This window comes from Centruroides vittatus, unplaced genomic scaffold (genome assembly GCF_030686945.1).
Source record: "Centruroides vittatus isolate TY-2023 unplaced genomic scaffold, ASM3068694v2 contig_436, whole genome shotgun sequence".
Classification (NCBI taxonomy): domain Eukaryota; kingdom Metazoa; phylum Arthropoda; class Arachnida; order Scorpiones; family Buthidae; genus Centruroides; species Centruroides vittatus.
In genome coordinates this window covers 2277601-2294048 of record NW_027122237.1, presented here as the reverse complement: position 1 = coordinate 2294048, position 16448 = coordinate 2277601, and the positions used below count along the sequence as shown (strand labels likewise).

At 31.0% G+C, this 16448-nt stretch overlaps 1 protein-coding gene and 1 long non-coding RNA gene across 2 annotated transcripts; one reads left to right on the top strand and one right to left on the bottom strand.

The window, feature by feature from the left end:
- The first annotated feature begins 1962 nt into the window (after positions 1-1962).
- On the top strand, positions 1963-3267 carry LOC136976970 (uncharacterized protein F54H12.2-like). The gene has a single exon (XM_067272372.1). The coding sequence runs from the start codon at positions 1963-1965 to the stop codon at positions 3265-3267; it is 1305 nt and encodes a 434-aa protein (XP_067128473.1).
- Positions 3268-3765: 498 nt separating this feature from the next.
- LOC136976985 (uncharacterized) lies at positions 3766-4852 on the bottom strand. The gene is made up of 2 exons (XR_010881012.1): positions 3930-4852; positions 3766-3856 (listed from the first exon to the last, which is right to left on the bottom strand). It is a non-coding gene; the product is annotated as an uncharacterized lncRNA (long non-coding RNA).
- Positions 4853-16448: the final 11596 nt, after the last annotated feature.

Genomic DNA, 16448 nt, shown 5'->3' with positions numbered 1-16448 from the left:
GGAATAAAATATATAGATTATTTACTTATCGTAATTCTTATAAATATATCGATAAATTATCAGATATTGTGAAAAGTTATAATAATAGTTTTCATAGAAGTATTGGCATGTCTCCATCGGAAGTTACCCCCCTACATCATAGCATGATTTTCGAAAAGTTGTATGGTATAAAAGGAGGAAATACGTTTAAATTTAATATTGGTGAGTTTGTTCGAATTTCGAAAATACGTAAAACATTTAGTCGAGGATACCTACCCGGTTGGACTAAGGAAATATTTATTATTCATGATCGTTTTCCATCTCATCCTCCAACATATATATTAAAGGATTTAAATAACGAGATTTTGGAAGGACGATTTTATACAGAAGAATTACAGAAGGTAACAAAATGATGCAATCAGACTTTTTTGTGACTCTGACAAGCAATGCCAGCATGAAGTTATTCCCTGAAAATAACCAATCTCATTTCACCGTGAAAATGAGTCCGCCTATTGATTTACATGGAAAATGGGTGGTTGGTTTGACAGAAGTTATTATTCCTAGAAATTGGTTTAATATATCTAATCATAATAATGATTATACTATTACTAGACATAAGATTAGGAGAGAAAAAATAGAAGATAAAACATATGTGATTCCATTAACTACAGCTAAAGAAAATGAAGGAGAGACTCTTTTCGATTGGATAAACAAGAATATAGTTTCATTAACAGGGTCTAACACGGCAGAATTCGTTTTAGACAAGAATTATAAAGACATAAAAATAAATTTGAAAGAAGGATTTGAGCTGCATATTACGAAAAAAAATGCTCACAAATTACTTTATTTATTAAATTTTCCGCTGAAAGAAATTATATTTAAACAAGGCACTTCAAATTTAATATTGCGAGCGGAGTCAGGGGAATATATATCAAATTCTAAATTTTATAAAGATCAATTTATACTTTTAATAGAAAGAAATAAAAAAGTTGTCGAGGAAATTGATGTAGAGGAAAAAATTTTTATTCCTATTGGACTTTATTCATCTGCAGAAAAATTTTTAGGGATTTTTAAATATACTAAATTAGCATTACTACCTAATAACAAAATCATTTTAAAAGTTCCTAAAAATATAACGATTGAATTTGGAAACGAATTAAAAGATTTGTTAGGGTTTAAAACACACAAATTTTCTGAGGGTGAATATGTGAGCGACTATCCAATCGAATTGTCTGCAGGAATTTCAGAAATTTTTATTTATTCAAATATTGTTGCTTCTCATCGTGTTGGAGATATATCTGCTCCTCTTTTAAGGGTTATACCTGTGATGGGGGAGAAGACCGATCAAATAGTTAGAGTTTACCAGTCCCCTCTATACTTTCCATTAACCCGTAATTATATTGATACAATTGAAATTGAGCTGCGAACTGCTAACGGGAAAGAAATCATCTTTTTTTGGGGAAAAACATTATTAGTTTTATCTTTTAAACAGATATAAATATCGTTATATTTTATTTATTAACGTTAGTTCGTCTTTGAGAAGTAGAAAATGAAGCTCGATCCTAAGGATTGTATAAATTATTACTGCAATCAGGCAGGAGGAACGATATGGAAACACGATTTTCCTTTTACACAACAATTTGGAAGAGGGAATTATTTCGCTGGACCGCAAATACAGAGGGGATATGGATTTTTCACGAATCTGTTTCGAAAATCTATTCCCCTAATTTCTAAAGTGGGGAAGTATCTGGGTAGCAAGGCTTTAAAATTTGCATCAAATGTAGGATCGGATGTAATTGGAGGGAAGTCGTTTAAAGAATCTACAAAGTCTCGTTTTAAAGATGTGGGATCTGAAATTAAGCAAGATATACTTAAAAAAGTCCAGACAGGATCAGGTATAAAAAGAAAACGAGGAAAAAGATTAATTCAGTCACAAAAGAAGAAGAAGAAGCGAAAACTTAACGATATTTTTGCTGATTAGAAATGGATCCTCATTCGTGTGGTTGTCTCAAATCAGAATTGGACCTATTTAATACTGTTTCGACTCAACTAGCAATTGAGAATACTTACGAAGTTATTGCTCATCCAGTAGCCACCATATCGGATAGCAGAGCACCTATTGAGTTTCTGATATCAGGATCGGGTGAGCATTATATGGATCTACATTCAATTTATTTATGCATTCAAGCAAAAATTCTAAAGAAGGATGGATCGAATCTAAGTTCTGAAGACAAAGTCACACCTGTTAATTATTTTTTAAATAGTATGTTTTCACAGTGTACGATGTTTTTAAATGATAAACAGATTAGCGCTCATGTTAATTACCCATATAAAAGTATATTAGAGGCCTTACTATTTAATTCGAAAGAAATGCAAGAAACTTTTTTAACAACCGCATTATTTTTTAAAGATACTGCAGGACAAATGGATTCGATAAATCCCTTAGATGAAAATAACACTAACCATGGATTAGTTAAAAGATTTAACATTAGCAAAGAAAGTAGAATAATAGATTTAATGGGGCGGCTTCATATCGATTTAGCAAATCAGCCAAAGCTTTTAATAAACAATGTGGACCTGAGGGTGAAATTGGAGAGATCTAAAGAAAATTTTGCACTAATGGCAAATAACGATGAGTATAAAATCATTATTAAAAATGCATCGTTGAAAATTAATAAAGTAGATGTCAGTTCATCAGTTCAAATTGGGATAGAAAAAGCCTTACAAACCGGTATAATAAAAATGCCATTTCGTAGAACTGATGTTAAAGTTTTTACTTTAACGAGTGGAATTCAGTCTACAAGTATTTCGAATGTAGTTATAGGTCAGCTACCCTACAGAATAACTCTGGGATTAGTTTCCAACTCAGCATTTAACGGAAATGTAAAGCGTAATCCTTTTAATTTTAAAAATTATAATTTAAATTATATATGTTTATCAAAAGACAATCAGATGGTTCCCGCTAAACCATACTGTCCGGACTATAGCAATAAAATTTATGCAAGAAATTTTATCTCCTTATTTGAAGATACTGGATGTATTCACCATCACAGATCTACAAATATATCTTATGATGAATATAAAGATGGCTATGCTCTATATTGTTTTGACCTCACCCCTGATAAATCAGGATCTGAGGGTCATATAAGCGTGAACCAGCTGGGAAACATTGCTATTGAACTAAAGTTCTCAAAGGCGATACAAGAAACGGTAAATGTTATTTGTTTGTTGGAATATAATAATACTTTAGAAATTGATCATTCACGAACTGTATTCACCGATTATTAATGAATACCGTTACTTTATGGAGATTAGCGGCGAGCGATCCGAAAATAAAAAGAAATTTTGGGGGAGTGTTTGCATCAGACGATCTCCCGTTTCGAGTTGGTAATAAGCAATCATTTATAATTAATTTAGATGAAAGAAATAAGCGAGGAAGCCATTGGGTATCAGTATTTTTTACGAAAGATAAAAATTCTTGCATTTATTACGACAGTTATGGATTAAAACCGAGGAAAGCAAATATCATCAGATTTATAAAACGAAATTCAAAAAAATATTGTTGGAATAATATTATTCACCAAAGTTTGTTTTCCTTAAACTGCGGTTATTTTTGCTTATATTTTTTATATAAAATTAATAGAAATCTATGTTTATCAGAATTACATGTAACGGATAAATTTTATAACGATGAATTTGTTAAAAAGTTTGTTAAAAATAATTTTCATTTGTCAAAACCGATTGTAACAACTAATAATCAATGTTGTAATTCAATAAAAAAATCTATTTAAAATATAAAATTGTGTTTTTATTTACAAAATTTACATTCATGTTTTTCTTCAATGCAGGAAGGGTTTTCAGAATACATCCGATAATTCTATGTAAAAGTAAAAATATATTTAATATTTTCAAAATGAGGTAATATTTAAAACAAAATAATATATTTTTACCTGTTTTCATATAATGCTTATATGAAAAGACATTACACAAGCCGCAATGGTGTTGGAAATCCCAATGATAGGGACACAGTATTTTAATTTCGGAAGATTTTGGAACTCCGAATTTTTCCACATCTAGCGATTTAATGGCGGTATTACAGATATCATTTGCTCTACGAATTAAAAGTTTTTCTATTTCCCCCCCTTTAAAAAAAATAAATCCATATTTTTGAAATAAATTTTTAAAAGTAAAAACAATATCATCATGATGAATCCATTCATCATTTTCAGGCTTATACGATAAATATAATTTATGTAATCTATTACAGAATCTAACAGTTTTTTTATCGGATAAAGTTAATTTATCCCACCGTATTTCAGGGTGGAAAAAATTAATAACTCCAAAATCCTCCGAATTAAAACCTGTATACCCCATCTGTCGTATTAAATATCCGTTGTATGGGTGTAAACATGCTTCATTTTTAAATCTGAATCCCTGGCAATCTAGTATAACCCCGGGCTTATCTAAAATAGTAAAATTAATTTTATATATAGATTATTATAGCTAGGACTACTACTAAACATATTTTTTTAAAAAAAAAACTTACTATCCATTTTTGCTTGAGTCCACTCATTGATACTCATGTTTCTCCAGTGGTTGCTACCGTGATTTTTCTCTAAAAGCTAGTGAATGTCTGTCGAGTATTTATAGAAAAAAGATTACTTCCGTGTTTCTTACCCAGGGGTAGGGGATTTCTCCCTCACCCATCAACTTGACAACCCTGATAAAAACTTCCGCATTCAGGTTGACCTGTGAGAATAGCTAGAGGATTTTCTCATCCAGCTTAATATACTGGTGATTTATGATTTTAGCTTTAGTTTATATGACATCATCAATACAAAAATTGAATTCTTAAATTTTAATATAGACATCTACCAAACTGACTCATACAAAATATGGTTTTTATCCGAAACAACTTTAAAGCATATGATAGGAAGTTGATTAACTCAGCTATGATGTTATATAATTCCTCCATTAATATTTTTTATGATGATTCCACAGGAGAGTGTAATAAAAATTTTAAAATAAATTTTTGATTGAGAACACAGTTTATTTAACAGAAAAATTCTACATTCAATTTTTAATGAATACAAATTACAAAAAAGTTTTTGTATGTAAAGATCATGTTAAAATGTGAAAATAAAAATTAATGAAAATGTTTGACACACTTTAAATTTTGTGCTGTCTTTAAATACTATAGACTCCAATTAGAATATAACAATTACAGGATGAATTATTACAAAACATGACACATTTTTCTAAATATAAAATATTGTACTCCACATTACCAGGTATAAAATGCATTAAAACAGATCTAATCACCAGTTATAAAATTACTACTAAAATCAAATTAAATAAAAATTCTAAAATGTATTTAAAAATAAAGTATCTGTCTGTGCCGAGTAAAATTCTGATTAAGCAGTATCGTATTACACCATGTGATTACATCTTTTTTAAAAGTGGTAATTTAAATATAGAATACCACGAGTTACAATTCATACCATTAAAAAATAATTTGTAAAATCATGTGTAATAAACATAAAACTAAAACACGCGAATAGATTGTTAGACTACACTCGGTAAGTAAAATGAATACTGGTATCACTAAGCAAAGCTACATTAAATAATAGAGTTTAAATGAGATGATGAATGATGCCATTGACACTTTTGTTCTCATGAAGATACTATGCTGAAATGATTTAATTCCTTGATGTGTTTTTTATGAGGGGGTTCTAGTTCCTCCGTCTTTTTGTAGAAGGAGCTTCATCCTCAGAAGAACTAGACCCCTCATTGTCCGATGATGATGATGATGATGATGATGATGATGATGACGGGGATGACGATGGTGGTGATTCTAGAGGAGAGTGTGGCCCCTCCCCGATATTATATAGACAAACAGAGTCCACCTCTTCCAGCTGAGGTGCGATGGCTCTGATTATCCCTCTTTCGCTCCTAGCTGTTAGAGCCACCCACCTCTGCTGGGCTAAATATCTATCGTGGACTCTGTATGGGATGTAAGCACTCTGCGGCATCACAGCCATGATTAGACGAGTGCTTTTATTTTTATCATAATTCTTCACCCCTCTAATCATGGCTCTATATGCCGCAGCTGCACTCTCCTCGCTCACCTCAACACAACTTTCCTCGTTATTTTCCATGCTATATTTAAAAATATTATATTATACTCTTCAGATAGGTTTTTGTTTTCATCATGTTAGCTGTTAGTATAACAATAGGGAGATTATTAAAAAAGTTTGTAAATTTAGGATAGATAGTTTGTTTTAAGCTTGATGACTGCAACTCTTGAAGGTTAATAACCTAACCAGGAAAACACACAAACACTCCCAATGACCTAGGGTCGATGACACTTCCTCATAGCTATTAAGAAGCGTTACCTTCGAAGACAGATATGTCCTAATTTAGTTTCAACCGTTACCTTCAAAGACGGATGTGCCCTAATTTACTTGCATGCGTCACCTCAAACACGAGTGTAGGCCACTAACAGGGGATAAAAAGGGAGCAATTTTTCCTAAAAACTTCACTCATCGATTCTTCACCCAGTGATTCTTCTACTCGTTATTTCTTCTAGTGCTAAAGAAAAAATGTCGTCGGACAGAGGTACGTAATTCTATTTTAGTAATAATATCACCCATCTTAATTTAAATTATATATTTTTATAAACTAATTCTAGAATTTGATTTTGATTTCGAAAAGAAGACAACTAAGAAGAGAACTTCAAAAACAAAAACTGGGGAGACTACCAAGAAAAAAAACAGAGATTTGATTTGGATTTAACGCGAGGAGAAAAGTAAAAGCAACTCTAAAAATGCCTGAAACTAATCAAATAAGTTAAAATTAGCCGATGGGATCGGTAGAGAATTGAGATACAGGAGTTCTAAGGCAAAACTTTAAGTGTGTCTAAGCAAATCCAGAGGAGACAAACTCCTCCCAACAAATCCGACTATCGAGGTGACTGACTTCAAAAAACAAATAAACATGAAGACAAAAAGTATAGCTATACTTTTCGTTTCATAAGTTTATTTGTTTTTTAACTCACTCGAAGTCGGATTTTAAAGAGTAGTTTTCTACTTGGTTTTTAACTTAAAGTTTTTTAGAATTAAAAATTCCTGACTTTAAAGTTAAAATTAGCGATTCAGAGAGAATTGAGATACAGGAGTTTAAGGCAAATTTTTATGTGTGTCTAAGCAAATCCAGAGGGTCATACCCTCCCAACAAATATAATATCAAGGTGACTGACTTCAAGAAGTATAAACAAGCATTTAACGCCATACAAGAACATTTGGATGAGTACAGTAAAATTTAAAGTTCTAGTTTTAATACTATGTTTTAAGTGTATAACGGTTTTTAGTATATAAAATTTATTAAGAACAACAGTGTTCAATTAATACTATGTTAAGTATATAATATTATATTTTAAGTGTATAAAATTTATTCTATGGTAATATGGCTTTCACATTTGCATTAAGAAAAACAGCGTTCAAAGGTTATGTGAGAAGTTATAGAGCATTTATCTCTAATTATAGCGATCCGAGTATTTTACTTGAAAATATTAGAGGTACTATTTATAGTATTTTAACTAATAATGATTTAATTTCGAGAATGAAATTTTTATTAAATTTAAAGATAAGATTTATAAAATATTTGGAGGATGAGATTATTACTCAAGACATATTTTTCTCCAGTCGGGTAGAACATATTTTATCTCAATATATGATCAATGAAAGGTTAACAAATGCTTTCGACACAATTTTAAACTTCATTGATCAGTTTATTAAAAATGGGTCTGGGTGGATTATTAAAGAAATTATATTTGTGGATATTCATTTAGGAATTTATAAGGCTGAGAATGGGGGGTGTGCAGGGGTCATCCTACCCAAACGTCTATCAAATAAGCATTGTTTGTTGAATATTAAATGTAGTGATAATTACTGTTTTTTATACTGTATAATTGCTAGTTTGTATCCAAATACTAATAACAAAAATTCAATTTATTCGTATAGGAAATTTTTGAAATATTTAAATACAAATACTCTAAAATTTCCAGTAAATATTAAAAATATCCCTTCATTCGAAAAAAATAATTGTTTGAAAATTCAAGTATTTGGATACGAAAAAGAAATAATTTACCCTATTTATATAAGTAAATATCAATTTGAAAAAGAAATTAATTTGTTATTATATAAATCCCATTATTTTCTAATTAGAAACTTTAACAGACTATTGTCTGAAAAATCAGGGATTAGAAAATTCTGTCCCCGCTGTCTAATAGGCTTCCAGAGAAGCCATACCTTAAACGAGCACATAAAATTATGCTCTAATTATAAATATCAAAAAGTTTCTACTCCGACTGGAGAAAAGGCGATTGCTAAATTTAGTAATTATGAAAAGCAATTATATCATCCTGTAGTGATTTTTGCAGATTTTGAATCAATTCTAGAGGAAGTTCACGTAGATGCTGTAAATCTAAATTCTAGTTTTACTAAAACTATTCAGATTCATAAACCTATATGTTATTCTATTGTTATTATTGAAAATGATGATACTTTATTATATTGTAATTTTTATTGTGGTAAAGATCCTATTAAGCATTTTTTATTTGATATTCAGAATCAATTAAATATTTTATTAGATAAAATAAATACTTATGTAGAAATGAATATAGATACTATTCCCGATAATTATGAACATCAGTGTCATATATGTGAGGAGGGGTTTAATAATGATGATATCAGAGTAAGAGACCACGATCACCTGACAGGGAAATTTCGGGGAATGTCCCATAATCACTGCAATTTGAATTATAGATTCAAAAAATTTATTCCCATTATACTACATAATTTTACAGGTTATGACTCTCATCTGATTTTCAAAAATATCCCCCCAAAACTATTTTCGAGAATTCAGATTATTCCTGTAAATTCAGAAAAATTTACAACGTTTACTCTAGATCATTTTAAATTCATTGATAGTTATCAATTTTTAAATTCCTCGCTAGATAGATTAACAGAAAATTTAAAAAATGCAAATTATAATTTTCCTATTTTTAATCAATTTTTCTATAACAACAAAAATAAAAATTTGTTAAAAAGAAAAGGAATTTTTCCCTATTCTTATTTTAAAAACGAGGATATTTTATACGAGAGATGTTTACCCCCAAAAAAATATTTTTATAATGAATTATCTGGAGAAAATATTAGTGATGATGATTACCAGCATGCAAAATTAGTTTGGGAAAAATTTCATTGTAAAAATTTTAAGGATTATTTAAAATTATATCAATATGTTGACACTTTATTATTAGCTGATATATTCCAAAATTTTAGAAAATTAAGTTTAAAGTATTATAATTTAGATCCAGTATATTTCATAACAGCTCCAGACCTAACTTGGAATTGCGGGTTAAAAATGACAAAAATCGAGCTAGAATTATTTCGAGATATTAATATGTATCTTTTTATTGAGGGGGGGATGAGAGGGGGGCTATGTCTCTGCGGAAAACGATTTGCTAAAGCTAATAACCCTCTAATTCCAAAAACCTATGATAAAAATCAACCACATAACTATATCATTTCGATAGATGCTAATAATCTCTATGGATTTGTAATGAGTTCTTATTTACCTGTAAATAATTTCAGATGGTTATCTGAGGATGAGATAAATGCTTTAGACATTCGTAATATCCCCGATAGAAATGATATAGGCTATATTTTAGAAGTTGATTTAAAATATCCCCCAAATATTCACCAGCGTCATAATGACTTACCACTAGCTCCAGAACACCTCATCATTCCTTATGATTTATTATCAAATTATCAAAAATCAATATTAACTAAATTAAATTTAAAATATAATAATAATAATAAGAAATTAATTCCAACTCTTTTTGATAAACAAAATTATGTAATTCATTATAGAAATTTAAAATTTTATTTAGAAGAGGGGTTAATATTAACTAAAATTCATCGAGTGCTCGGATTTAACCAAGAGCCCTGGCTTAAAAAATATGTACTTTTTAATAACAAAAAACGCCAGGAATCAACAAATGATTTCGATAAATCTTTTTTTAAATTAATGAATAACAGCTTTTTTGGGAAGACCTGTCAAAATGTAAGGAAACGCTTAAATTTAAAAACAGCTACAACTGAAAATCAATGTCGGAAATATTTATCCCAGATATCTCTCGAAAATTTCCAAATTATTAATGATAATCTCACAATTTTTAAAATGAAAAAAATTAACTTATGTTTGGATAAACCAATTTATGTAGGGTTTTGTGTATTAGAATTAAGTAAATTGCATATGTATCAAACATTTTATAAAATATTTAAAAATAAATATGGTGAAAATGTAAATTTATTATATACCGATACCGATTCACTAACGCTTCAAATCCATACAGATGACATATATGAGGACTTTAAATCATTTCCAGATATTTTCGATTTTAGCAACTATCCAACTACACACAAACTATTTGATGTAAGGAACAAAAATAAACTAGGATATTTTAAAGATGAGACATCATCTAAACCTATAATAGAATTTTGTTCATTAAAACCAAAAATGTATTCATATATTTTTGATAATCAAAATAAAAAAACAGCTAAAGGAATTAAAAAATCCGTTGTTAAAACCTTTCACCATGAAAAATATAAAGAAGTTTTATTTAATAGTCGACTATTGAGAAATCAGCAGTTTGGAATTAAAAGTAAAAATCATGTTGTGACAACATATCTTCAGAATAAAATATCACTCTCACCATTTTATGATAAAAAATTTATTTCTGATAATGGTATAGATGTGACATCGTTTGGGCATTATAATTTTTATATTTAAATTCTTCCAGATTTTCTGATATCATCATACCCTCAATACGGTTATATATTATTATACAAGAGGAAACGAAATTCAAAAACTTGTTTAATACATGGTGTTTCGAGTAAAACATATCTTTGTTTAAAACAAGCTGTGAATAAGGCCGGATTATTTAAATTACCGGAGAATAAGAAATACTATTGTAAATTTTTTATACTAACTAACCAGATAACAATACTGTTATGTAATAAGAATTTTATAAAATGCGGTTGTGTTAATTGTAGTAATCAACTGTAATAATCATTACTGTACTTTTTTAAAAATGTTGTAACCAATAATATGTTTATGTAAAAAAAAAAATAAAAACTTTATCCTAATATCGAATTTTTTTTATAGACTACACATACATTACTTCACTGGAATGGAAAAAATTCTCGAGTTTACCCATGGATGAAAATAACATCAGACGTTTTAAAAACTTTGTTAACTGGGAAATTATAAGCCAAAAAACTGATTTAAGTCGAGACTTCATTTCTGAATTTGCAGATAGTTTAAACTGGGAATTAATATGGAAAAATTATATATTCACTACTACATTCATCAAAAAACATATTAAACATGCAAACTGGAATTTAATTTCTGAACATCAAGTATTAGATGAAGAATTCATAGATAATTTTTCAGAATATCTTAATTGGGATAAAATAGCAAAATTTCAGCTTCTCTCTGATAATTTTGTTAAGAAATATATTGATAAATTAAATATGAGAATAGTTTTAAAATATCAACGATTAAAAACAGATACACTGAGGGAATTAAAAGATTATCTCCACTGGGATTTAGTTTCTCGCTATCAAATACTGAACGAAGATTTCATTCATGATTTCAAATATCATCTTTTCTGGTGTTACATTATAAAATATCAGAAACTAGATCATAAATATATTACCGAAAATTCTCATAGTTTGTTAGTCTATATACTTCAAGATATTAGTAACATCGTTGATGACATAATGGATCGGTTAAATAAATTCGACGAAGAAGAAGAAGAAGAAGAAAATTAAAAATCTGTAATATTATATTAGATTTTTTAAAAATAAAAATTATTAAATCTTAAAAAGAGTCAATTGTATTATCTAGAAATATATTCTGATATTTCTAACATCATTAGTAAAAACTTACATCTTAAAAAAGAGCACAGGATTTTACTTCTGTTCTTCTTACAAAAACAAAGGCATATGAAGGCATTGGTAAAGAAGTGCTTCAGGTAGAGAGGCTACTTCAAGGATGTTAGAAAGGTGAATTTGTAATTACTCTAAGGACATTGCAAAGAATTTTCATCATCTATTTTAAAGCCGGGGTAGATATAAATCTCTCATTTAAAAAAAAAACAGAGGCTACTACAAAAACGTCTAAGGTCATTAGGGATGTGGGAAAGAATTTTCAAAATCAGGGTATAAGACAATTTTTATAAATAGAACCTACTTCACAGATGGTGGGGAGGGATTTTTGTAATTATCTTGAAGTAGGAATTCTAACAAATTAAACTTTATTGATGAAGGGAGATGGGTGAGGTAGGAATTCTAACAAATTAAACTTTATTGATGGAGGGAGATGGGTGAGGTAGGAATTCTAACAAATTAAACTTTATTGATGGAAGGAGATGATTATTAGATGGGTGAGGTAGGAGGGGAATTATTTTTTGATGCTGATAAGGAACAATTTTTGACTTCACTTCAGAGTAGAGCGTAATCCTCTTTATTTTTATAACCCAGTTTGTATCATTCATTTACATTAAAATGTATATTAATTTAATTTTATACCCCAGTTTGTATCGAATCTATACTACTATGAGTTGAATTGACTTAGCCTAAATTCAAAAAGATTTGTTTATTTATATGCTCTGGTACTTCCTAAAATTAACTAAAATACTAAAATTCATACAAAAAAGAATTATTATTTTTCTTGGATGGTTGATTATTATTCATACTTGATTGTTTGCTGTTCTCTCAATTGGTTTTATGTTCTTTGGAACCAAGCATAAAATTGCTATTGAGAACTTATCATACAGGAACGCTCCTCTTGATGGAAAAAGTGGATTTTTATTTTCTATTTACAAAGAATATGCATTTTGGGCCATATTTTCCTCTTCAGTCATTATTATTACAGGTATACCTCGTCTTATGTCGATAATAGGTTCCAGGAGAGGCGACGTAAGTCGAATTTACTTGTGTAGTTACGACGTAAGTCGTAGTTTCGATTTACGTCGTAACTAAACGCCAATAATGGAGGAAACGCCAATAATAAGCACTTAAAGACCGCTAAATAAGACGACAACACAGAAACACAGATATTTTCATGTTTTGTTCTCTAGGATTTTTGATGATTGTATTAACATTTACTGTAAATGTACATATTTTAATATGATTTTATGTGCTTTCAACGCTTTTCTAGTGATATTACGACTTCAATGTTTGTGGCGGACGGATTTAAAGTCGAATAAACTGACTTAAATTTGATTTTTATTTTTCCATATACTTTTTTGACAAACGACGTATAATCGAGAACGACGTAACTCGAGGTATACCTGTATTATGTATAATGGTAAAACTAAAAATAAATCTACTTTTTCCATCATGTGGAGCTTTCTTGTATGATAAGTTCTCAATATCAATTTTATGCTTGGTTCCAAGGAACATCTATAAATTATTACAGTTTTATAATTTAAAAAATTCTTTCTATGAAATGCATCTTTAGGTTAATGTTACCCTAGGATCCAAAATGGCGGCGGGGGAAATTTTTCCCTACATTAGAGACTGCGACTGGAAAAAAAATTTTCCCTCAATTCAAGATGGCTGCCTTTCCGGCCGCCATCTTGAATTTCTCTGCACACTCCGCGGATATTAACCGAAATAAACAATAAAAAAAAAAGAATTTTTTTACTCACTTTTTGATGGTGGTTGCCTGCTTCTTCCTATCTTTTTTTCCTTTCCGAACGTATTTTTAAATATACGCCCTTTCTCGTACTTTCTTTTAAATATTACGGTCTCGTCGATTTCCACCGTTTTATTCGGCACTCCTTTTTTATAACGATGTCAAATTACTCAAAGCTATAAGCAATACCAACCGTATGTGATTGGACCAATCGACTCCCGTTTTTCTGGATTTGCCCGCCGCAATCGCCGAGGTCGTCGCCGTACATTCCAGACATAGTTAGTGCCATATAAACGACAGAATGCAACTCCAAGAAATGTGGCCAAATTTACTTTTAAATGTTCCATCAAAGGCAGAGGTCTTCGTTCCGCACTTACTACATCGCAAGAAACAGCTTTCTCTATTACTCCGATAGTATAATTTGCATAAAGAATCGCAATGAATGCAAACGGACTCGGTCGGCTGTATGCCTAATTTTACAGCAAATTTCAATGCGTTATCGATACTGGGAGGCAAACCTGGTTCCAAAAAGTCGTCTTCAATTAACATGGAGAAATCACGGGTGGTGCATTTCGACCAAAATTCGTCGTTGCAACTCAAATCTGCAAAACTACTCATTATCGAACAATTGCAAATAAACTATACGTTTACCGATAATAAATTGTGAGAGAATGAAATATCGTAACGAAATAAAACAGCAATTATTCCAATACGCAATTCGTCGCAACACTACAGCAAACGATTCCAACTGGAAACTAGTCGATTTGCATAAAATTGCCCGGAAAGGAACAGAATCACGTCGTAGATCATGCATTTGCATATTCGTTCGTAACACCCCTACGTATTTCCCGCCGATTTTACTCTCGCACGACGCTACGAAAAAGCTCCCTCTACCGTCGCAAATACACACTACCGTCCGTTTCGAGGTTACAGGAAACTCGGCCACGTCGAACGCAGGGTCGAAACCGAACGAAGAAAAATTCTTAAGGCGTCGACGTCACGACTCTAGGGAAAATTTTTGTTCCCGTAGTAGTCTCCGAAGTAGGGAAAAAATCACACCACCGCACTGTTGGATCCTAAGGTACATTAACCGTTTTAATAAGATATTAAAGTTTTGTTAAAAATCTCTGAAGCAATTTGTGGTCTTTACTATTGTTTTAAGGAACAAATATTTCAATATCATTCCAATATACTAACAACAAGTTAATATATACCGTATTTTACAGACTACAAGACGCTACGGACTAAAGACGCACCTTAATTTTTAAGCAATTTTTTAAAAAAATTACCTATAGTAAGCTACTGACTATAAGACGCTCCTGAATTTTGGAGGCAATTTTTCGAAGAAAAAAGTGCGTCTTATAGTCCATAAAATACGGTAATTGTTACAAAAGTTCCTTTCTTAATTATTTTTGTTTCTTTAAAACAACTTCAGTATGTCAGATATCCATATACTGTTTGCCTCCTTGAAATCCAAACATAAAATATGATAATTTGCTCGGGAGCAGTTAAAAAGCAAATTCCTTAACTCCATAACAACAAAAGGACTATAGTTATCGGAGGTTGCATTAATGTCGTTATTTACGACGACGTATAGAATGTATGCAGAAGAACGCAGAAAGGACACACTTTCCGATACAATTATGCCTTTGTAGGAGACGACGGGACTTTTCTAGATCCCCACTCGAGTAAAAAAAGTCAAAGGAACCAAACCTCTACGGGCAATCCTCGGCGAGATTTGGTCCCCGAAAAGGGCCCGCGTGCAATCGAGAGCCACGTTGCTCGGCCAAGACTATCGCAGTTAACCATTTAGCCCGCTCGACTATCGGCGAAACATTCGAGGCCACGGTTTTAGAAGGCGCAGTCGCCCTCCCCGAGCAATCGCCGACGTACGACGACTGGCACAAAATTTTACCACACGTTCCGTGACGTCTCGTTGGTCGAGTCGAGCCGGACCGACACGACGGCAGAGAACAAGCCGCGGCACCGACGCGCAGCGAAAACGAACTTACGTCATTTTGGGAGACATGCGTCGACGGATGTTTATTATGTTTATTAAAAAAATTCAATATTTGTTTTATATTATATAATAAAATTGTGCGCCTTACCATACTATCCGCCACGACAGTACAGAACTGCGGCTCCCATGCATTTTGCAAAACCTACATTTCGGCTCCAACTGAACTCTTGCTTGCCCACCCCTGGCATATATAATGCATCTCGTTATAAAAATGTCTAAATGCAGTTGCAACTAAAAGTTTATTCTGTTGAACCAAGAGGATGATTCAGGGCGCGTTTGAAAATTGTAACCGGAGTTACCGGTAACACCGGTTACAATTTCCAAACGCGCCCCAATCTCTAATTTCATCAGTATAATAAGTTCTATTAATAGACTATAGTCAGAGCAAACTAGTATTAATTTTTAAAAAATAAATAAATGAATTTTATTCAATGAAATAATGATTATCCGAAATATTCAGCTATTTTGATGTAACATTTTGTTTCTTGATAATTTTGTTTTCGTGTGCCTACACTGTATCTAAATTCTTTCAGTTTCGTTTAAACGCCGAAAAGAACGGATTCAACCAAGTTAAAAACGGGAAGTTAAAAACGCTGTTGTAAGACGATAAAAAGAGGACGCTGAGTCGTGAGCTGGTGAAGATGTGGTAAAAGTCGGCTCCTGATTATTTTTCGATTTT